This window comes from Crinia signifera, chromosome 19 (assembly GCF_055691185.1).
Source record: "Crinia signifera chromosome 19, ASM5569118v1, whole genome shotgun sequence".
NCBI lineage: Eukaryota > Metazoa > Chordata > Amphibia > Anura > Myobatrachidae > Crinia > Crinia signifera.
In genome coordinates, this window is record NC_139226.1 from 57,712,726 (window position 1) to 57,737,681 (window position 24,956).

Genomic DNA, 24,956 nt, shown 5'->3' on the forward strand with positions numbered 1-24,956 from the left:
ATTTGCAGTCAGGGCTTGCACATGCGCAAAACCAGACCATCAGGGCAGGGGCTGAATTCGGATCACTACGAATGATCCAGAATAGGCCCAAATGCGTACTGTTCCGCAAAATGATTCTGCTTTTATTCCTACTGTTTAAAGCAAGGTATTGTATATGCAGTATTGCAATCAGAGAATCTCAGAATAATAGGGCCTGCCGGACTTATAGTGACTGTCTAAAAGTGATTCCAGGGCACAAATAGTTTACCAGGGCATCATCTCCTTAAAATCCTCCTGAGTTCATTAGCTATGTTTAAAGTAAGTCTTTGATCTGCTCTCGTTGCATGTAGGACACCCAGCTTGGAGGTAGGGCCTCCCAGGGATTTAAGAACATTAGCATTCTACCTAATGCTGCTTTCAGACCAGGTTGCTAGAACAAGGGAGATATGGAATAACAACAGAAGAGGATTTGATCATTATAGAGGGAGGTGACATTAGAAACACAGCAAATCAGATTCTAAAACCCTCTGAATGTCATTTGACAACTAAGAAGGACAACTTGAGCATAGGAAGACAGAGGCGTTCAAGAAGGGACTGCATTTCCATCTTCAAAAAGTGGCATCTTTATTTGGGACAAGAATGAAGCTTTTCCAACTTTTTGTGGTGGTGTACGCTTTACTGATACAAATCTGCTTGGGTGAATATATTCTACCAAAATTTGTCTGCACCCCAATGCCTGTAGATATGGACTGCCAGCCAAACATGCAGCGACACAGTCCAGGTGGTGGGGGGCACTGGGTGGGCATGCAGGAAGAAGCCAAAGAAACCATATTACATCTGCGTGAGACAGTGGTTCACCAAAAGGAAACAATCTTAGATCAGAGGGAGACAATACGAGAGCTAACTGTGAAACTCAGCCGTTGTGAAGGCTATCCTCACAGCCGGGGCCATGAAGAGAGCCACAGTCATACTCCTGAGCATGGACAAGAGAGGGAGCATGGGCATGAAGAAACCATTGGCCATGAAAGAGAGCTTAGTCACAAAAGGGAACATGGCCATGAGTGGGAAGAGGGGCACGAAAGAGAGCATGGTCACAAAAGGGAACATGGAAATGAGTATGAAGATGGGCGTGAAAGAGAACATGGCACTGAATGGGAACATGGTCATGAGAGAGAACATGGACAAAAGAGAGAACATGGACATGAATGGGAAGAGAGGCATGGTAGAGACTATGGGCATGAGAGAGAACATGGGAATGAACGAGACCATGGCCATGAGAGAGAACATCCTCATGGTTATGAAGATGTCCATGGACATGTCAGAGATCATGAATACCATCATCTCAACCAACGAGAGTACAGGGAACAACCAGAACATGACTCTTTTCGCAAGTCCAGTGTTCCACCAAACACAATGGAAGACCCTCCAGAGGTCACACCATCTGGAATTCCTCAGATGGAACGAATGCTAGAATCACTGAAGGACAGAATGGAACAACTACAGGTACCAGCTTATCCTGCATTTATATTTATAAAACTAAAGCAATGCTCTTTAGTCCAAACTGTGTTACAGCTATTCCTTTACTTAGGTGTGCAAGTGCAGCCTGGGTGAGTCTGGCAGCTTGTCACAGTAAAGACTATAATGCTACAACATTTATTTTATTATCAATTAAGCTAATGTATTGCTTCAGATTGAGGATAATAGGGGTATATGTGTTAAGTTGTGGAGAGAGATAAAGTAACAGACAATTATTTCTCAGCTGTCATTTTACATGCTGTGTTTAAAAAATGTATAGAGCTGATTGGATGGGACTTTATCTCTGTCCACTTTATCTCTTTCTTTCCAATGCTTACTATATAGATCCACAGACTGTACATTTTGGTGACATTAATTGTAATTTATTTTTATGTAACTACAAATTTTTACATCATTGTCCCATGAAACCTAAATGTTTCCGTAGGTTGGATGAGTTTTCTTGAGCTTTTAAGTCTACGGCTGTGTGTCTGGCAGAAAGTGATAATATCTGCTTTTTATTGCAAAATGTGTTATTCTTCTTTATAAATGCAATGACAATTTTTTTTTGCATTCTGAGGGTTACTTTCAACAGGGTTGCCCATAGTAAGTAACAACACCATTGCCCTTTGGTGTAAATCAGAGAAACCTTTCAGATTCCATACTACACTAGATAAAGTATACCTGGATTCTGATTGGCTGTTATGGGCAACACCTCCCATTCATTTAATGTTATTTATATTTTAAAAAAAAATCACACAAGGTAGGAGCTAGAAAGTAATTTGTGTCTAACATATTGCAAACCAGATTGTAAAGAGCAGACGGTAAATGGGATTTACCCAGTTAAACATTAGCTACTGTAAATCCTGCTAATAAAATGAAGTAACTGGCAAGCATTGTCATAACAATATATGGACATGATGACAAAGTGGGTGGCTGTACTGCATAGAACGTGTGGGTATGGGTCAATGGTCGACATGCCTAAGGTCGACAGGGTCAAAAGGTTGACACAAGCATTAGGCTGACATTGCGAATGTTGTCAGTCAAACGGTCGACCTAACCACCATATACCAATCGTTCTTATACTCTTCTGCTATAGGGCCAGATGTATCAAGCTTCAAAAAGTGATAAAATAGAGAGTGATAAACAGCCAGCCAATCAGCTCCTACCTGCCATGTCACAGGCTGGGTTTGAAAAATGTCAGATGGGAGCTGGTTTTTTATCACTCTCCACTTTATCACTGTTTGAAGCTTGATACATCTGGCCGCTAGTCTGTTATAATACGCGGCTTTTAATTTGTCCACTTTATGTTTGAAATGTGCACAGTGTCCTAAAGCAGGGTTGGACTGACCCACAGGGGCACAGGGGAAACCCCAGGTGGGCCCCACTGCCTGAGGGCCCACCCCCTCCTCTAGGCATCAGGTTCCAGACTGTGCAATTGAATTATACATATATCATACTGTACGGGCCTATGGTGTTTTTTCTACAGTGTATTAAACTGGTAATTTATCATGCATGGAATATCTTTATAAAGGGACCCATACCACAACCTTCTAATGGTTAGAAAAGCCCCCTGTGCTGGTTGGACACACCCCCTCTGGAGGCTGGCCACACCCTCAAGCAAGGGCCACCTACCACTGTATTCCCCTGGTGGGCCCTTTCTGCCCCAGTCCGACACTGTCCTGAAGGCACTATTGTCTCACCCAATTATATTTTAAAGCTGAACTTCCAACTAGGTAAAATGTTTGTACTAAAATGTCCCTAGCCTCCCCCCTTCTGATCCCCTTTGCCTAGCACACAACTGCGGTGTATCAGCGCAATCCCCCGATCATCTGACGGTTACGTCAGGGGACTGCGGATATTAACATGTCTAAAAATCCCGATTCCTGCAATGATCGCGGTCCTGGCACATTTTTTTTATTAATGTCCCTGATTCACCAACAGATCGCCGATCATAGATATCCGCCGATCATTGGACGCACTTAGTCGGTAGATCAGAGGACCGCCCCCACTGGTGTATTGGCCCCTTAATAATTTATCAAAACTAGGGCACCCTATAAGGACGGTAGGGGTATATTTACTAAAGTACAGGTTTATAGAAATGGAGATGTGGACCATACTGTAGCCATCAATCAGAATCCAGCTAAAATCTTTTAGAAGGTACTATATAGGTGATAAATAGAATCTAATTGGTTGATATGGGCAACACCTACACATCTATAAAACCACACTTTAGTAAGTATACACTGTGGAATCTTCTGCAGACTAAAAGCTCATCATGTAGACAAGTTTCATCTAGACACATTGGGGCAGATGTATCAACTGCTGATAACGTTTTTTAAATAACGGGTCCCGCTTCTCCAGCATAACGTGGAGAAGCGGGCACCCGTTATGGGCAGATGTATGATCCCCCCCCCCCCCCCCAAACCGATACGGAGAGCTGTTATGCCCAGCGTTAACGGCTCTCCTTATTGGCTCTCCCCCCCCCCCCCTAGTGTTCTGAGCATGCGCAGTGTGCTCCCCCCCTGGCCGGCTGTAATGGCCATGCTTGAGATCTCCAGCGCAGCCCGAGCCAGAAGCAGGGCTAGAGTTGTCCCCGCAGTGGGGGATAGGACAATGCTAGTTCTCGGCCACTAAACACTGGGGGGGATTACAGGGGACAGCCCCACCGGGCGTAACTCAGCGGGCTGTCACTAGCGCATGTTAGGTGTGCTAGGGATACATTAGGCTAAATGTAATCCCCCCCAGTAAACCACCGTTAAGTGCATTTCTGCACTTAACGCTGGTTCATACATCTGCCCCATTAGTTCTATATTTACCGATGGACAGTTGGCCAGAACAATGCAGTCCTACTGTACATTCCTGAGCACAAGCATTAATTAGGGTGTGCGTTGCCAGAGGGGTGTGTGTCTAGCACCACCTATTGGGTGTCTTTAGCACCGCTTTTAAGGGATGTTGACCATAATTTTACAATTAGTACAAGTGGGAGAGCATAAGAATGCGAAAAAGCGGAGGGATGGGAACATGAGATCAACCCCCCCCCCCCTGTCGTCTGAACATGGAGGTTATTTTGGCTAAGTAGCCTATTACCTGCATGTTAAGCATGGTCCTGGGGAAGTCACTGAATGATATCGGTAAGAATATTGCTCAGTGTGTATGCACTATTTAAATTGTGAAAACAATAATAAAAAACACACCTTAATAACCATGCTGAAAGAATAAAATACAAATAAGACTGCATACTGTTAGAAAAATCAATTTATGGTACACACACATGGATAAGAGTAACAAATGTGGGATTAACACAAAATCATTTCACGTCTGATCATAGGAGTCATCAAAATATTGCACATAAACGTATGACACACTGGGCCAAATGTAATAGGGTGAGCGTTTCAGAAAGTGAGAGATTTTGGGAGAGTTTTCCCATGTTTTTTAAAGCAGCAATCAACTACATGACAAAATCAACCTGGTTTTGCAGTGTAATTGATTGCTGCTTTAAAAAAACATGGGAAAACTCTCCCAAAATCTCTCACTTTCTGAAACGCTCACCCTATTACATTTGGGCCACTATGTTTTTAAAAATTGTATCTAAATTATCATTAACTAAATTGCCTATGAAGACTGAAGTGCAACATTGTATTTGAGCAACCAAGCTGTCTGTACAGCAGTATAAAATAATCTGCTGGAAACAGAGAATACAGCAAGGAAAATCAGATGTGGAATGGATGTTAAAAATTGAACCCACAAATATATATACCGTATATACTCGAGTATAAGCCGAGTTTTTCAGCCCTTTTTATTTGCTGAAAAACCCCCACTCGGCTTATACTCGAGTCAGTGGCTTTAATACTGTAGCCGCGGCTTAGGGAAGATGGCCGCGGCTACAGAAACATGGCCGCCGGCCTCCTGCATTGAGGACATGTATGGTGCAGGAGGCCTGGCCATTACAGAACAGAGCACGGCATCGGCACGGCGAAGTCAGCGGCTGCCGCCGCGCACCCCCTCCCCGCGTGGAGCCTGTCAGCGGCACCCTCTACCTCCCTCTTAAACACTGCGAGCAGGGCAGCGGCAGCGGCGAGCAGGGCAGCGGCGGACACACCAGGAGGACAGCGGCGGCTGTGCACCCTCCTCCCCCGCCTCTCTGTGGAGCCAGACAGCGCGGCAGCTGCAACCCCCCCAGTACAGGGGATGGAGATCAGTCACACTTTAAGTGAGGCTAAAAGGCTTGTGGCCTTTTACACCAGTGTCCCTACTGGCATTAATGCCAGGTGGTTGCTGTCATGTAATGTGGGTTTGGAGCCAGTGCTTGGAGATGGGATCATCTCTCAGTGCTGGCTATTTCATTGGTGAGAATGGGCCCCGGGTTGCTGTGACCCGGGTCACCCATTTACACTGCACCGTGAACTGGATTGAACAATGCCTGTGCTGTCCCATGCAGGGGGAGAAACCTGTGGTGTCCCATGCAGAGGGAGAAGCCTGAGGTGTCCTGTTATTATGTAGGGGGAGCAGCCTGTGGTGTCCTGTTATTATGTAGGGGAAGCAGCCTGTGGTGTCTTTGTATTATGTGGTGGGAGCAGCCTGTGGTGTCCTTGTATTATTATACAGGGGACTTTACCAGTAGCTGCTGCATTTCCCACCCTCGGCTTATACTCGGGTCACTAAGATTTCCCAGTTTTTTTAGGTAAAATTAGGTGCCTCGGCTTATATTCGGATCGACTTATACTCGAGTATATACGGTACTTTTCTTTTCTTGAAGTTACAAGAGAAAGCAACACTAGGAATTTCCAAAACGTGGACATAAAAAAGCATCCTCATCTAGATTTTAATCACCTTTTCTGACTTTTTGCACACCTTTATTATTGCTTTAACAAGAAGGTGTAAATAGTACACCTCTTTTTTAATCATTGTGAGAATTAAAAGTTAAATTTTAAATATGTATATAACAGTTGGACACCATATACAGTTATCTGCAGTGTGCACCCATTTTTTCTCTACTATTCTCATTTCTCTAGTGTATGCACTAGGGGCCTGACTCCTACTGTATGATTTTGCAGAACCCTGTGGTGGCAGACTATAGTAGACAGGCACCATCAATGTATGGTCGGTTGCCGACATTAGAAGGGAGCCTCCGAGCATGATATGGTGGGGTGTGGGGGAAAGAGACATCTGCATTACGGTGGGGTGTGGGGGAAAGTGACATCTGCATTAGGGTGTACATTTGCGTCAGCCCCTGAGCTGGTCGCACACTAGTACTGTTAGGAAATGATGGGGAAAAGCCAGTTATTGTTATTGTACAAAATTGCAGAAATGTATTTATCTATTGTTGGACATGTGGTAAACACAAAAAGGGGAAGGTTTCACTGCAGATGATGAATAAGGAAACTGAATGGTATTTCTCCAATACTTTATCAAATACAAGAAGGCTACTCATTTAAATGAAATACAACATTTATTTGTGACAACCACACAGTAAAATACACACGAGCCTGAAGCCTGCAAGGGTAGGCGTTTTAATGTTCTGAATAATTTTAAAGATAGAAGTTATGTTATTAAAACCCAGTGGGTCACATGTTTTGAACTTGAACGCACACCATACTTGCCTACCTGACCCTCTCAATGAGGGACACAATGCTCTGTTTCTGGACTTCCCTGGTACTGTATGATTGCCAACACCTGTGGTGAAACACCTTTCTTATCAATTACCTAGCACCCCACAGGTGATGGCAATAATACATTACCAGGGAACAGTGGTGCAAGTAGAATTTTTTTCTTGGTGGTACTGATAGCCTCCACCAAAAATGGGCATGGTCATGTGTCATCAGGGGGCGTGGTCACACAAAGCTAGAGGAGTGACTAAATGACAATAGAGGCGTGGACACAGGAGACAGGGAATGAGAAACTGGGAATGACTGGGGGTGGGTTGGCTCTTGCTTGGGGGAGAGCCAGGCAGCTTGTGCTTACAATAGTGGAGCCTGCTCTTCATGCTGTCTGCGCTGCTGATACCTGTCAGTGTGACAGGCTAAATCAGCTGTAACCGGTAGCTGCATACAGCACCAATCATAACACTGGGTGGGCGGGCTGCGGATGCATTATATTTAGACTTAAAATGAAAATAGAAATGACAGTGGATCAGGGGTAAGTGGTACTGAGTACCTGCAACATATTTCTTACAGGTACTCCGTACCACGCCGTACCCCCTTACTTGCAACACTGCCAGGGAAGTCCAGGAACAGAACATTTTCTCCCTCATGGAAATAGTCAGGTAGGCAAGTATGATAGACACACACACATGCATACCTCCCAACTTGACCTCTCCAGGAGGGACACAATGCTCTGCTTCTGGACTTCCTTCTTAATGTATGATTGCCATCACCTGTGTTGAACAGGTTAATTGATAAGAAAGGTGCTACAACACAGGTGATGGCAATCATACATTAAGAGGGAAGTTCAGAAGCAGAACATTGTGTCCCTCCTGGAGAGGGTCATGTTGGGAGGTATGCACATATTATATTGTGGTGGGAGAGACATCAGGGATGAAATGTAATAGGGTGAATCAGAAAGTGAGAGATTTGGTAAGAAATCTCCAGTTTTATTAAAGCGGCAATCATTTACACGGCAAAACCAGTTTGATTTTGCAGTGTAAGTGATTGCCGCTTTAAAAAAACTGGCGATTTCTTACCAAATCTCCCACTTTCTGATTCTCTCACCCTATTACATTTCTCCAAGATGTCTGAAGTCTAGTACCGTGCAAAAAGGAAATGGGATCTGGTGTGTACCCTACATTAGGAGGGCTAGTGTCAGGGGTCTGGAAGACTGTGCATGCCCAAAGGGACTTCAGTATTGGTGGTTCTGGTAAAGACACATTCACAATGAAGTGAGGTGATGCACGCACTGGTTACTATAACCCAAGACACTGAATTGTGAATGTTAATTTGTAGTGCTATTGGCACCAAAGGGAAAAACTTTGCCCTGCTTGTTTCATTGTTTGTAGAGTGTATGCTTTGTCTATAACCACCTGACGGCTTTGTGATGTTAACCAGCCAGGGAGATTGTTGTTACTCGGAGACCCATCGAACTCCTCGGATAAGGTAAGTTCGGTGGGGTCCGGATCTCTAGGAATTGAACCCGCTCATCTGTAGGGCGGGATGTACTAACGGGAAAATGCGGTAAAACCCCCGTTTTACCGCATTTTCCTATGTACTATTACCCGGCCGCCACATCACCGCAGTGTAGGGTATCGCCACCTTTGGGTGGCAATACCCTATAGAAGCCTATGGGCTTCTTTTCGCCGCCCGACGCCTCCGCCGAAAAACCCGCCAAACCCCCTCTCCCCCTCCCTCTCTTACCTGGTCCAGGGTCCTCCTGGACCCGGAAGGTAACACCTTCCTCCCCCTAGTGAGGCAGCCGGACATCCTTCCGGCTGCAGGTGGGAGGAGGAGGCGCAGGGGACAGCTTGCTTAGCTGTCCCCAGCGTGATGGATGCAAGAGGGGGCAAGGAGGTGACGGAGACCCCCCGAACACCACATTCCAGGTATCGAGGGGGGGGCTCCGTCACCGCATCGCAATGCCAGACGCATATGTTAGTACATATGCGGCGGCATTGCTGCGGGGGGGGGCAGCGAAGGGCGGCGATGTATTTTAATAAATCTCGCCCCTAGTCTTTATGTAGTAAAGAACCTGTGATTTATTAAACTTGTTTTGTTTTTGTGATATACCTTGGTGTCAGTATTGTTACTGTATGACAATACCAACAATAATGTTACAAAATATATATATATATATATATATATATATATATATATACCCTTTCTTTTCACTAAATATGGTTAAAATAACAAAAAATGATAAATTGATCTACATTTACACCATAATTTGAGATATTAAAGGATAATTATAAGAATACCAAACCATTTCAGCTAGTTTTTTTTAACAGAATTGATAGGACCTGTGGGCCTAATTCCAAGATGGTGGCAGATCGCACAGCCACTACGTCTGTGTTTGTAGCAGCTGTGTGATAATATGCCGATGTAGCTAAAGATATCTTGTGAACATAGAACATTTGAGTAACCCTCAAATTACTCAGTATGTCCGGTGTAGTCATGCAGCAGAGTCCAATAAATGAAAACCCTGGCCTAGGCAGGCCTAAAAAATGGGTCAGGCGTTCCCTAGATTTGACAAATGCTCCTCGCTACCATCCCTGTCTTCCCCTGAATGCAGCATTTTAATCAGGATGCATTGTCCTGGGGACTGCAAGTGATTTTGCATATGTGTAGACTCCAGGCACCGGTGGTATGGTGCAACATCGCTTGCAGTCACCAGGATAATGCAGCTGTATTATAATGACTCATTGCTCCTTTCCTTTGTGAGGGGCAAGGAGCGGCAGACCAGCAGGTCTCCGGAAGCCTCTCCAATTCAGTACTCAGCGGGGTATGCTCCTGCCAAGTACGGGACTTGGGCATCACCATTACTGCTCCAATCAGTTGCAGCTTTTTCCTAATGACCAATTACAGCTACCAGCAGGGGAAACACATATTATTGTTATTACCATACAACTGTTACAATGTTTGGCCTGGTGCAGTGCAGTGGATGTAATGCATTTGTTTTGAGGGAGACATTCTGGAGACTTGGCTGCTGTCAAATCTGCAAACAATTTTCTTTGCTGCAGGAGGAGATAGCTAAACTGCATGCTGAGCTACGTAGGATGTCTGTGTCCTTGCAACCACCACTGCCTCAGAGAGCCCCCAGAAGACATTCTGCCTGGACTGCTGTGGGCTCTGAAAGGAAAATACTTACAGAGGCAGCGGTGTAGCTAGGTGCCATGGTGCCCGGAGCAAGGGCATATTTCGCGCCCCCCCCCGCTAATGAATTGGGGGCGTGGCTAACATGTGTTGGCATGTTATATTTGAAAAGAAACAAATTAAAAAATAAGACACTATATATGACGCTGTAACGGAATCTGCTGCGCTATATAAGACGCTGTAACGGAATCTGCTGCGCTATATAAGACGCTGTAATGGAATCTGCTGCGCTATATAAGACGCTGTAACGGAATCTGCTGCTCTATATAAGACGCTGTAACGGAATCTGCTGCGCTATATAAGACACTGTAACGGAATCTGCTGCGCTATATAAGACACTGTAACGGAATCTGCTGCGCTATATAAGACCCTGTAACGGAATCTGCTGCGTTATATAAGACACTGTAACGGAATCTGCTGCGCTATATAAAACCCTGTAACGGAATCTGCTGCGCTATATAAGACACTGTAACGGGATCTGCTGCGCTATATAAGACACTGTAACGGAATCTGCTGCGCTATATAAGACACTGTAACGGAATCTGCTGCGCTATATAAGACACTGTAACGGAATCTGCTGCGCTATATAAGTCACTGTAACGGAATCTGCTGCGCTATAAGACACTGTAACGGAATCTGCTGCGCTATATAAGACGCTGTAACGGAATCTGCTGCGCTATATAAGACACTGTAACGGAATCTGCTGCGCTATATAAGACACTGTAACGGAATCTGCTGCGCTATATAAGACACTGTAACGGAATCTGCTGCGCTATATAAGACACTGTAACGGAATCTGCTGCGCTATATAAGACACCAGAGGCGTAGGGAGGGCGGAGCCACCGGAGCACACGCTCCGGGCGCAGTGTGGGCGCAGGGCGCCGCCCCCCCTCCGCAAATAAGGTGGAGTCCTGCTGCCCTGTAATAATTAATTTCGCACACGCAGGGCAGCGTGCGCCGGCGGCTGCCCTGCCCGGCGCCTGCTCACCTTGTCCCTGCCTGCTGCCGCGACGTGATGGGGTCACGTCACGTGACTCACTGCTCAAGTCCCTACCCAAGCTGCTGCTGCTGCTGCTGCTGCTGCTCGGGCCGGCTCCCGGGCAGCGCTGAGCAGCAAAAATAAGAATAACGAAGACTCCTCCCAGTCCCCTGCCTCTACAGAGAATGTCTCCTCAAGGTAGATCTTTTCGTTTTTTGTTTTTTTTTAAATAAAGATAAAGAATTAAGGGAATAATCATGGGGTCTGGCGGTTTGGTGGGGTCCGGGAAGGGGGGGATCTCTCTGGTTTATGCTGCCACCCTGCTCTTCTCAGGGTGGATTTTAGTTTTTACTAAAGATAAATAATTATTGGAATAATCATGGGGTTTGGGGGATTTGTGGGGGAGGGGGGTGAATCTCTCTTATATGTGTCTTATATAGCGCAGCAGATTCCGTTACAGTGTCTTATATAGCGCAGCAGATTCCGTTACAGTGTCTTATATAGCGCAGCAGATTCCGTTAACCCCTTCACGACATTTGACGTATATATACGTCATGGCCGGGAAGTACTTCCCGACACATGACGTATATATACGTCATGACTTTAAACTGTCACTGCGTCTCGAGACGCAGTGACAGAGGGACGATGTCTGCTGTCCCTGACAGCAGACATGTCCCTGCATGCCCAGGGGGGGCTGCGATGTCGCCCCCCCGTCGGCGATCGCTGTGATTGGCTGTTCAGTGTGAACAGCCATTCACAGCGTTTTCCTGTGTTACCAGCGAATCAGACGCTTGGTAACACAGGTGTCAATCACCGCCGGGCGTCAGGGGGCATGAGGGGGTCATCGGTGACGATGACACCTCACCCCACCCTCACCCCACCTGCCCCCAAGGCTGTGATTGGTCCGTGGGACCCACGGACCAATCACAGCCAAGGCGCGACATTTAAACTAACGGTGACTGCGCTGCAGACGCCATTCCGGTCTGGAATAGCGTGCAGAACGGTCACCGTGCCTGTCTGCCGTGAATACCGACCTGATCCTTGCTAATACTTACCTGATCCTTGCAAATACCTTACCTGATCACCTGCTCACTGCTTGTAGCGTGCTGGACGCTTCCTGGATCTGACTTCCTGAGACTTCCTGCTGCTGATGCAGTGTGATAGAGAGATAGAGAGATAGAGAGAGAGATAGAGAGAGATAGAGAGATAGTGACAGAGAGAGCTATATTTTGTGTCTGCTACCCCCCCTTTTTGGGGGTGCAGGGGTTTTTTATATATAAATAACTGTCGCTGCTGCTGCAGTGTCATAGTGATAGATAGTGATAGATAGTGAGAGATAGTGATAGATAGTAATAGATAGTGAGAGATAGAGAGATTTGTGTCTGCTACCCCCCTTTTTTGGGGGTGCAGGTTTTTTTTTTATATATATATAACTGTCAGTGCTGCTGCTGCAGTGTCATAGTGATAGATAGTGATAGATAGTGAGAGATAGAGAGATAGAGAGAGATAGTGACAGAGAGTGTATATTTTGTGTCTGCTACCCCCCCTTTTTGGGGGTGCAGTTTTTTTTTTATACATATAACTGTCAGTGCTGCTGCTGCAGTGTGATAGATAGTGATAGATAGTGATAGATAGTGAGAGATAGAGAGAGATAGTGACAGAGAGTGATAGAGAGTGTATATTTTGTGTCTGCTACCCCCGCCTTTTGTGCTGATCACTATATCTGAGGTGATCAGCAACTTTTTGGGGGTGCAGAGGTTTTTTTTTTTTATATATACCTGTCAGTTGCTGCCAGTTGCACCAAAGGTTGTGCACCTGCTGCCCCTCACTGGTAATCAGTGTCGCATCACTGATCACCTTTTTTTTTTTTTTGTGGGTGCTGTGTGGTCTTTTTTTAATTTTTTTTTTACACACACTGTGATTTTGTGGGTGTCCTGTGGCCACTGTGCGCTGATCAGTGACGTACATCACTGATCAGCTTTTTCGGCACAGGGTTGATCTATTTTTTTTTTTTTTGATCAAATTCCTGTTGCCTTTGAGCGCTGTTCAGTGACAGACGTTACTGACCAACATCTGTGCTCAATTTTTGGTGCAGGACCTTTTTTTTTTTTTTTAACCCCTTCATTTTTTTTTTTTTTAACCCCTTCAATTTTTTTTTTTTTTAACCCCTTCATTTTTTTTTTTTTGTATAAAGTATTTTTTTTGTTCTGCACTACATACACACAACACACTACATACCCCCCGGGTTGAAATAAAGTTTGTACCCCCCCCTACACTATACACGTGTTGAAACATTTCACTACCAGTAACACAAAAATAAAAATGGCATCCCAAATGTCCTCCCAAATGTCCTCCCAAATGTCATCCCAGTCATCCAGAAGAATGTATTCAGTGGAGGAGGCATATGCCATGCTTGCCTCTGATTCTGACACAGCCAGTGAGGCAAGCGGGGAATTTGAAGGATTCGTCTTAAGCTCCTCTTCCTCCTCTGGTGATGAGGGACCCCCTCAAAGACGCCCCCGTAGAGCAGCTGAGACCCCCCCCCAATAATTGATCTCGTATGGACCCCACCACCAGACAATTTTGAGCCCCAGGTTCCTGAGTTTTTGGCCATGCCAGGAATCCAATTTGATTCCACAGGTCTCAGAGAAATTGACTTTTTCAAATTATTTTTCTCTGATGATTTTATAAATTTAATGGTGGACCAAACTAATTTATATGCCCAGCAGTTTATTGCTCAAAACCCCACGTCATCATTTGCTAGGTGGACCCCTGTAGATGCAGTAGAGATGATGACGTTTTGGGGTCTGGTGTTTCATATGGGCATAGTAAAAAAGCCACAAATTAGGCAATATTGGAGTACAGATGTTCTGTACAGCACCCCATTTTACCGTATGGCCATGACTCGGACTCGTTTTGAGGCAATCCATAAATTTATACATTACACCGATAATGCACAGTGCCCACCCAGAGATGATCCCACCTTTGACCGGCTATTCAAAGTCAGGCCGGTCATTGATCATTTCAGTGCCAAATTTGCAGAGCTATACATCCCTGAAAAATTTATTTGTATTGACGAGTCCCTTATACATTTTAAAGGAAGGGTTAAATTCCGCCAGTACCTTCCCAGTAAGAGGGCAAGGTATGGCATAAAAATGTATAAGCTGTGTGAAAGCACCACAGGGTACACCCACAAGTTTAGGGTATATGAAGGGAAGGATTCAAGAATTGAACCGCCAGAATGCCCCCCCTCCCTCGTAGGTGTTAGTGGCAAAATTGTCTGGGATTTAATGCACCCCTTCCTGGATAAGGGTTATCACCTCTATGTGGATAACTTTTACACCAGCATCCCCCTGTTTAAGGCCCTTGGTTCAAGAGGTACAGCAGCTTGCGGTACTGTGCGCAAGAACCAAAGAGGCCTCCCCAAAACGCACATTGCCCAAGTAATGAGAAGGGGTGAAAGCAGGGGAATATGCACCGAAAATATGTTGTTGGTCAAATATAAGGACAAGAGGGATGTCCTTATACTGACAACAATTCATGGAGACAGTACCACCTCCATCCCTGTACGAGGTACCAGTACCCACACCTCAAAACCAAATTGTATCCTAGATTACAATAAGTACATGGGCGGAGTGGATCTTTCAGATCAGGTACTGAAGCCGTACAGTGCCCTGCGGAAAACAAATATCTGGTACAAGAAGCTGGCCGTGTATATCATCCAGATGGCACTGTATAACGCTTACGTGCTATTCCGTTCTACCGGCCAGAGGGGGACATTTATGCACTTTCAAGAGGAAGTCATAAAGGGCCTAATATTTGGGAACCAGCAGGCAGAGGGCCCCAGTACTTCTAGTACTGGGCCCCGTATTGTACCAGGGCAGCATTTTCCCAACGAAATCCCCTCCACTGCAAGAAAGGGCAGGACACAAAAAAGGTGCAAAGTTTGCTATAAAAAGGGAATAAGAAAGGAAACTATTTTCCACTGTGAAACTTGCCCCGACAAACCCGGCCTATGTATAAAGGAGTGTTTCAAAATATACCACACATCGATGGATTATTAGGTTCATCATTTCACCGTGCATCGGGGGTCTTGCTAATGCCACATAGCACCCACCATTCATTCCACCAGAATCTGAGCTGCAAAATCCAAAAATCACTCCTTCCCTTCTGAGTCCTGCCATGCACCCAACTGGTATTTTTTGGTCACATGTGAGGCATTGCCGTACTCTGGAGAAATGGGGGCACAGATTTTGGGGTGCTTTGTCTCCTTCATTCCTTGTGAAAATGAAAAATTTTGAGCCAGAAGTACATTTTTGTGTAAAAAAATGTAATTTTTCATTTTCACAGCCCAGTTGTACCAAAATTGGTGAAACCCCTGGGGGTTTGAAATGTACACTATACCCCTAGATGAATTCCCTGAGGGGTGTAGTTTGCAAAATGGGGTGACTTGTGGGGGGGTTCCACTGTATTGGTAATGCAACATAGCACCCACCATTCATTCCACCAAAATCTGTGCTGCCAAATCCAAAAATCACTCCTTCCCTTCTGAGTCCTGCCATGCGCCCAACTGGTATTTTTTGGTCACATGTGAGGCATTGCCGTACTCGGGAGAAATTGGGGCACATATTTTGGGGTGCTTTGTCTCCTTCATTCCTTGTGAAAATGAAAAATTTTGAGCCAGAACTGCATTTTTGTGTAAAAAAAATGTAATTTTTCATTTTCACAGCCCAGTTGTACCAAAATTGGTGAAACCCCTGGGGGTTTGAAATGTACACTATACCCCTAGATGAATTCCCTGAGGGGTGTACTTTGCAAAATGGGGTGACTTGTGGGGGGGTTCCACTGTATTGGTGCTTGGGGGGTCTTGCTAATGCGACATAGCACCCACCAAAATTCCACCAGAATCTGAGCTGCAAAATCCAAAAATCACTCCTTCCCTTCTGAGTCCTGCCATGCACCCAACTGGTATTTTTTGGTCACATGTGAGGCATTGCCGTACTCGGGAGAAATTGGGGCACAGATTTTGGGGTGCTTTTTCTCCTTCATACCTTCTGAAAATGAAAAATTTTGAGCCAGAACTGCATTTTTGTGTAAAAAAATGTAATTTTTCATTTTCACTGCCCACTTGTATCAAAATTGGTGAAACCCCTGGGGGTTTGAAATGTACACTATACCCCTAGATGAATTCCCTGAGGGGTGTACTTTGCAAAATAGGGTGACTTGTGGGGGGGTTCCACTGTATTGGTGCTTGGGGGGTCTTGCTAATGCGACATAGCACCCACCAAAATTCCACCAGAATCTGAGCTGCAAAATCCAAAAATCACTCCTTCCCTTCTGAGTCCTGCCATGCACCCAACTGGTATTTTTTGGTCACATGTGAGGCATTGCCGTCCTCGGGAGAAATTGGGGCACAGATTTTGGGGTGCTTTGTCTCCTTCATTCCTTGTGAAAATGAAAAATCTTGAGCCAGAAGTGCATGTTTGTGTAAAAAAATGTAATTTTTCATTTTCACAGCCCAGTTGTACCAAAATTGGTGAAACCCCTGGGGGTTTGAAATGTACACTATACCCCTAGATGAATTCCCTGAGGGGTGTACTTTGCTAAATGGGGTGACTTGTGGGGGGGTTCCACTGTATTGGTGCAACATAGCACCCACCATTCATTCCACCAAAATCTGTGCTGCAAAATCCAAAAAACACTCCTTCCCTTCTGAGTCCTGCCATGCACCCAACTGGTATTTTTTGGTCACATGTGAGGCATTGCCGTACTCGGGAGAAATTGGGGCACAGATTTTGGGGTGCTTTTTCTCCTTCATACCTTCTGAAAATGAAAAATTTTGAGCCAGAACTGCATTTTTGTGTAAAAAAATGTAATTTTTCATTTTCACTGCCCACTTGTATCAAAATTGGTGAAACCCCTGGGGGTTTGAAATGTACACTATACCCCTAGATGAATTCCCTGAGGGGTGTACTTTGCAAAATAGGGTGACTTGTGGGGGGGTTCCACTGTATTGGTGCTTGGGGGGTCTTGCTAATGCGACATAGCACCCACCAAAATTCCACCAGAATCTGAGCTGCAAAATCCAAAAATCACTCCTTCCCTTCTGAGTCCTGCCATGCACCCAACTGGTATTTTTTGGTCACATGTGAGGCATTGCCGTACTCGGGAGAAATTGGGGCACAGATTTTGGGGTGCTTTTTCTCCTTCATACCTTCTGAAAATGAAAAATTTTGAGCCAGAACTGCATTTTTGTGTAAAAAAATGTAATTTTTCATTTTCACTGCCCACTTGTATCAAAATTGGTGAAACCCCTGGGGGTTTGAAATGTACACTATACCCCTAGATGAATTCCCTGAGGGGTGTACTTTGCAAAATGGGGTGACTTGTGGGGGGGTTCCACTGTATTGGTGCTTGGGGGGTCTTGCTAATGCGACATAGCACCCACCAAAATTCCACCAGAATCTGAGCTGCAAAATCCAAAAATCACTCCTTCCCTTCTGAGTCCTGCCATGCACCCAACTGGTATTTTTTGGTCACATGTGAGGCATTGCCGTACTCGGGAGAAATTGGGGCACAGATTTTGGGGTGCTTTTTCTCCTTCATACCTTCTGAAAATGAAAAATTTTGAGCCAGAACTGCATTTTTGTGTAAAAAAATGTAATTTTTCATTTTCACTGCCCACTTGTATCAAAATTGGTGAAACCCCTGGGGGTTTGAAATGTACACTATACCCCTAGATGAATTCCCTGAGGGGTGTACTTTGCAAAATGGGGTGACTTGTGGGGGGGTTCCACTGTATTGGTGCTTGGGGGGTCTTGCTAATGCGACATAGCACCCACCATTCATTCCACCAAAATCTGTGCTGCAAAATCCAAAAAACACTCCTTCCCTTCTGAGTCCTGCCATGCACCCAACTGGTATTTTTTGGTCACATGTGAGGCATTGCCGTACTCGGGAGAAATTGGGGCACAGATTTTGGGGTGCTTTTTCTCCTTCATACCTTCTGAAAATGAAAAATTTTGAGCCAGAACTGCATTTTTGTGTAAAAAAATGTAATTTTTCATTTTCACTGCCCACTTGTATCAAAATTGGTGAAACCCCTGGGGGTTTGAAATGTACACTATACCCCTAGATGAATTCCCTGAGGGGTGTACTTTGCAAAATGGGGTGACTTGTGGGGGGGTTCCACTGTATTGGTGCTTGGGGGGTCTTGCTAATGCGACATAGCACCCACCAAAATTCCACCAGAATCTGAGCTGCAAAATCCAAAAATCACTCCTTCCCTTCTGAGTCCTGCCATGCGCCCAACTGGTATTTTTTGGTCACATGTGAGGCATTGCCATACTCGGGAGAAATTGGGGCACAGACTTTGGGGTGCTTTGTCTCCTTCATTCCTTGTGAAAATGAAAAATCTTGAGCCAGAAGTGCATGTTTGTGTAAAAAAATGTAATTTTTCATTTTCACAGCCCAGTTGTACCAAAATTGGTGAAACCCCTGGGGGTTTGAAATGTACACTATACCCCTAGATGAATTCCCTGAGGGGTGTACTTTGCTAAATGGGGTGACTTGTGGGGGGGTTCCACTGTATTGGTGCAACATAGCACCCACCATTCATTCCACCAAAATCTGTGCTGCAAAATCCAAAAAACACTCCTTCCCTTCTGAGTCCTGCCATGCACCCAACTGGTATTTTTTGGTCACATGTGAGGCATTGCCGTACTCGGGAGAAATTGGGGCACAGATTTTGGGGTGCTTTTTCTTTTTCATACCTTGTGAAAATGAAAAATTTTGAGCCAGAACTGCATGTTTGTGTAAAAAAATGTAATTTTCCATTTTCACATCCCAGTTGTACCAAAATTGGTGAAACCCCTGGGGGTTTGAAATGTACACTCTACCCCTAGATGAATTCCCTGAGGGGTGTAGATTGCAAAATGGGGTGACTTGTGGGGGAGGTTCCTAACTTTTAGCACTTATGGTGCCTAGAAACCTACATGGTGCCTAAAAAAAAATCTCATAAAAAGGAGGCTCCAAAATCAAGTAGGTGCTCCTTCTATTATGAAGCCTGTGGTTTGGTCAAAGTGCACACTAGGGCCACATATAGGATATTTTTGAAAACAAAAGAATTGGGGGAATCAATTTTTAGTCACATTTCTCTAGTAAAATCTACTGTATTCGTTAGAAAAATGTATTAAAATTGAAACTCTGCAAAAAAAAAGAAATTTTGAAATTTCACCTACACTTTGTTTTAATTCCTGTGAAACACCTAAAGGGTTAACAAACTTCCAAAATGCTGTTTTGAATACTGTGAGGGGTGCAGTTTTTGAAATGGCATCATTTATGGGGGTGTCTCACATACAAGTCCCTCAAAGTCACATCAGAACTGAACTGATCCCTAAAAAAATCAGTGTTTGAAATTTTCTTGAAAATTTGAGAATTTGCTATTCATATTGTAAGCCTCCTAGTGTCCAAAAAAATTAAAAGGAAGTTGAAATAATGATGGAAACATAAAGTAGACATATGGTCTATGTTAGTTATTAACTATTTTGAGTGGTATGATTATTTGTCTCACAAGCAGAAAATTTAACATTTTGCAAATTGCTAAATTTTCCATTTTTTCACGATATTTTGGTATTTTTCACAAAAAAACACAGACTGTATCGACCCAAATTTACCACTAACTTGAAGTACAATGTGTCACGAGAAAACAATCTCAAAATCACTGGGATAAGTAAAAGCAAAAAAAAGTTATCCCCACTTAAGTGAGACATGTCAGATTTGAAAAAAAGGGCTCTGTCATGAAGGCACAAACTGGCTCTGTCATGAAGGGGTTAAAGTGTCTTATATAGCGGCAGCAGATTCCGTTACAGTGTCTTATATAGCGCAGCAGATTCCCTTACATTGTCTTATATAGCGCAGCAGATTCCGTTACAGTGTCTTATATAGCGCAGCAGATTCCATTACAGGGTCTTATATAGCGCAGCAGATTCCGTTACAGTGTCTTATATAGCGCAGCAGATTCCGTTACAGCGTCTTATATAGCGCAGCAGATTCCGTTAGTGTCATATATAGCGCAGCAGTTTCCTTTACAGTGTCTTATATATCGCCGCAGATTCCGTTACAGTGTCTTGTATAGCGCAGCAGATTCCGTTAAAGTGTTTTATATAGCGCAGCAGATTCCGTTACAGCGTCTTATATAGTGCAGCAGATTCCGTTAGTGTCTTATATAGCGCAGCAGATTCCGTTACAGTGTCTTATATAGTGCAGCAGATTCCGTTACAGCGTCTTATATAGCGCAGCAGATTCCGTTACAGCGTCTTATATAGCGCAGCAGATTCCGTTAGTGTCTTATATAGCGCAGCAGATTCCGTTACAGCGTCTTATATAGCGCAGCAGATTCCGTTACAGTGTTTTATATAGCGCAGCAGATTCCGTTACAGTGTCTTATATAGCGCAGCAGATTCCGTTACAGTGTCTTATATAGCGCAGCAGATTCCGTTACAGTGTCTTATATAGCGCAGCAGATTCCGTTACAGTGTCTTATATAGTGCAGCAGATTCCGTTACAGTGTCTTATATAGCGCAGCAGATTCCGTTACAGTATTTTATATAGCGCAGCAGATTCAGTCACAGTGTCTTATATAGCGCAGAAGATTCCGTTACAGTGTCTTATATAGCGCAGCAGATTCCGTTACAGTGTCTTATATAGCGCAGCAGATTCCGTTACAGTGTCTTATATAGTGCAATAGATTCCGTTACAGTGTCTTATATAGCGCAGCAGATTCCGTTACAGCGTCTTATATAGCGCAGCAGATTCTGCCACAGCGTCATATATTTCAAATGTAACATGCCAACATATGTTAGCCACGCCCCCAATTCATTACCGGGGGGGGGGGGGGGGGGGGCGGGGGCGAAATATGACCTTGCTCCGGGCACCATGGCACCTAGCTACACCGCTGTAAGACACTGTAACGGAATCTGCTGCGCTATAAGACACTGTAACGGAATCTGCTGCGCTATAAGACACTGTAACGGAATCTGCTGCGCTATATAACATGCTGACAGCTGTACATAAAGATAAATAAATAAAGATAGATAGATATATACAGCACAGCAGGCCAGGGCAGCAGCAGAAGCCTGAGATTCACTCTCCCTCCCTCTCCTCCCCCCCCCCCCCCCCCCCCCCCCCATTCTTTAGCTGTAACAAAAAAAAAATCAATCCACCTTGAATAATGATAAGGCACGGGTGGCAGCCAGCAAGACACCTTCTCCTCCTCCAGGCTACAGCCAGCGCTTGGGAAGGCTGATGACGCTGCTGTAGCCAGGGTGGAGGGAGGGGGTCAGAGACAGCAGGTGACTCTGGCTGCCGCTGGGAGGAGTCTGTACTGTGTCAGTGGAGTGCTGCCTGCTATGCTGCCTGAGCTGCCCGGAAGCCGGACCGAGCAGCAGCAGCAGCAGCAATTCAGGAGGAGGACTCGGTGTCTGTCAGCCCGCCACCCGGCCTCACCGCCCGTGACACTTGGCGGCAGGGACCGGGCGAGCAGGGCAGGAGGCAGGCGTCGGGCAGGGCAGCCGCCGGCGCTGCGCACGCTGCCTGGCCAATTAGTATGCAGACGTCACACGGTCACCACAGCAGGGATCATTTGCGGAGGGGGGGCGGGCCGGCGGCGCCAGTTAACCAATCGGCGCCCGGAGCAGGAGCTCCGGTGGCTCCGCCCTCCCTACGCCTCTGTACAGAGGTCATCAGACTCATTCCCCAAGTGGTCACACTGCAAAACTCATATGCTGCTCTTGCATGGTTGGAATGTTTGACCAACATAGGCAATAAAGAACAGGAAGATATGAGGACCTCTACTAACTGTAGGACCAGGAAAATTTCACCTCCAAAAAGGACTGCACTTCTTTTGGGAGATTCCATCATTAGAGGAGTTAATCTGGGAAATGCTACTCAAGTAGAGAAACAAGTAAGGTGCTTACCTGGAGCCACAGCTCCAAGAGATAAAGAACGCATGCTAAGAATTGTAAAGGCAGCAAGAAAAGATAGGGAGGTGGATGTCATCGTCCACCTAGGCACAAATGACCTGGTTAATGCTGAAGTCATGGCTGTAAAAGATGAATTTAGAAAGTTAGGAACTGCTCTAAAACAGGTGGCAACCACTGTAACTTTTTCAGAAGTATTGCCAGTACACCAAGGGGAAGATAGAACTCTGAGAATCAGAAACTTCAATGTTTGGCTAAGGAATTGGTGCAATGAGGAGAGATTTGGATATTTAGGTCAAAGTCAAGCTACCTGGCAAGACAGAGCCTTATATAAAAGTGATGGCCTGCACCCATCTTCAAGGGGAACAAGAATATTAATTGAGAAGTTTGGAAGCTTCATAAGCAACTATTTAAACTAGCAGAGGGGGGCAGTGAACCAAATGAAGAAATCTGCTCCCCCAACCTAGAGGTATTGTCTCAGCAGGAAAATGGAACAGGAAGCCTATCCAGTGCAATAAAAGATAATGCCAATCAAAACCGAATAGATATAGGCAGAAAGATGAACATAGCTAGCAGCAGGAGAAGCACAAACACAACTTTAAGAGCTATGTGTGCAAATGCTAGAAGCTTAGGAAATAAAATCCCAGAACTAATTGCAATAATGACAAGGGATGAACTGGATATTGTGGCTATTACAGAGACATGGTGCAATGAAAATCATGACTGGGACATAGCTATACCAGGATATACTTTATTTAGGAAGGACAGAATGGGAAGAATTGGAGGAGGGGTTGCAATATATGTGAAAAAAAGTATAAAGACTACCTTAATACAAAGTATTGAAGAAAAAACTGAGGCCCTTTGGGTGACCATAGAAACAGGGGAGAAGGCGATTTTTCGTATAGGGGTGATCTACAGACCACCAGGTCAGGAAGAGGATCTTGACAAGAGCCTATTGCAGGACATCAATAAAATGGCATTAAAAGGAGAGGCGATAATCATGGGAGACTTTAATCTACCTGATGTAAACTGGGAGCTGCCTATTGCAAGTTCCACCAGAAGTAGGGACATGCTGAATTCCTTGCCAGGAGCATCCCTCCAGCAATTGGTGAGGGAGCCCACTCGTAAGGACGCAATATTAGACTTAATACTTACAAATGGTGACAGAATATCTGACATAAATGTGGGTGAAAACCTGGGATCCAGTGACCATCAATCAGTATGGTTCAAAATAAAGACAGAGACTGACTCATCGCGCACAAAAACAAAGGCGTTAGATTTTAGGAAGGCTGATTTTGTAGAGATGGGAAACTCTGTAAGGGATTCTTTGGCAGAGTGGAGGAACTTGGAAGGAGTGCAGGATAAGTGGGAAAAATTAAAAAGTGCAATTCTAAAAGCAACAGAACTTTGTGTCAAAAGAGTTAGTAAAAACACAAGAAAAAGGAAGCCATTGTGGTTTGCAAAAGAAGTAGCAAGTATTGTGAAAGCAAAAAAGTTGGCCTTTAAGAAATTTAAGCAGACGCAGAAGAATGAGGACAAAGAGGTGTATCTTGTTAGACAGAAGGAGGCTAAGAAGGTAATCAGATGTGCAAAAGCACAGGCTGAAGAGAAAATGGCCCAATCAGTGGGTAAAGGGGGGAAAACTTTTTTTAGGTATATAAGTGAAAGGAGAAAAACAAAAAGTGGAATAATAAGCCTAAAGACAGAGAGTGGAAGTTTTCTTGAGGGGGACAATGTAATAGCAGATAATATTAATAATTATTTCTGCTCAGTATTCACTGCTGAAAGAGAGGGGAAGGGGCCACAATTAAGTTGCAAGTATAGTCAGAAAACTGAGGGAGAAACAAGTACATTTACAGAGGAGAAAGTCCTCACAGAACTCTCAAAACTGAAAGTGGATAAATCAATGGGGCCAGATGGGATACATCCAAGGATACTAAAACAGCTCAAAGGGGAGCTGGTAAAACCAATAACAGAATTATTCAACCAGTCACTAGCTACTGGAGTAATCCCAGAGTACTGGAAAACAGCGAATGTAGTCCCACTGCACAAAAGTGGAAGCAAAGAAGAGGTAAGCAACTATCGACCAGTGAGCCTTACATCAGTAGTAGGGAAATTGATGGAAACACTCTTAAAAGAAAGAGTTGTAGAATATCTCAAAACCAGCAATTTACAGGATCTGAAACTGGGGGAAGATCATGTCAAACAAATCTTATTGACTTTTTTGACTGGGTGACTAAAGTAATAGATCAAGGTGGGGCTGTAGATGTAGCTTATCTAGACTTTAGTAAGACTTTTGACACTGTCCCACATCGCAGACTGTTAAATAAACTTGAAAGCTTGGGATTGGATTCTAAGATAATTGAATGGATAAGAGCATGGTTGCAGGACAGAAAACAGAGAGTTGTAGTAAACGGAGTACAGTCAAAGGAGGGAAAGGTTACAAGTGGAGTACCCCAGGGATCTGTACTTGGACCAGTGCTTTTTAATATCTTTATTGGTGATATTGCAAATGGAATTGAGGGTAAAATGTGCCTTTTTGCAGATGAAACAAAGGTATGCAACAGGGTAGACACAACAGGAGGGGTAAAACAAATGATTGATGATCTAGGTAGATTAGAGGAATGGTCAAGAGCATGGCAACTACAGTTTAATGCCAAAAAATGCAAAATCATGCACTTGGGTTGCAAAAATCCAAAGACTAAA

The 24,956-nt window shown here is 44.6% G+C and overlaps 1 protein-coding gene across 1 annotated transcript in view; it reads left to right on the top strand.

Moving 5' to 3' along the window:
* Positions 1-418: 418 nt before the first annotated feature.
* LOC146042571 (neuronal pentraxin-2-like) overlaps positions 419-24,956 on the top strand; it is a 47,752-nt gene continuing 23,214 nt past the window's right edge. The window contains exon 1 of the mRNA XM_083162626.1: positions 419-1,482. Within this exon, the coding sequence (XP_083018752.1) occupies positions 619-1,482 (864 nt within the window). The 5' untranslated portion in view covers positions 419-618. The remainder of the gene's footprint in view (positions 1,483-24,956) is intronic.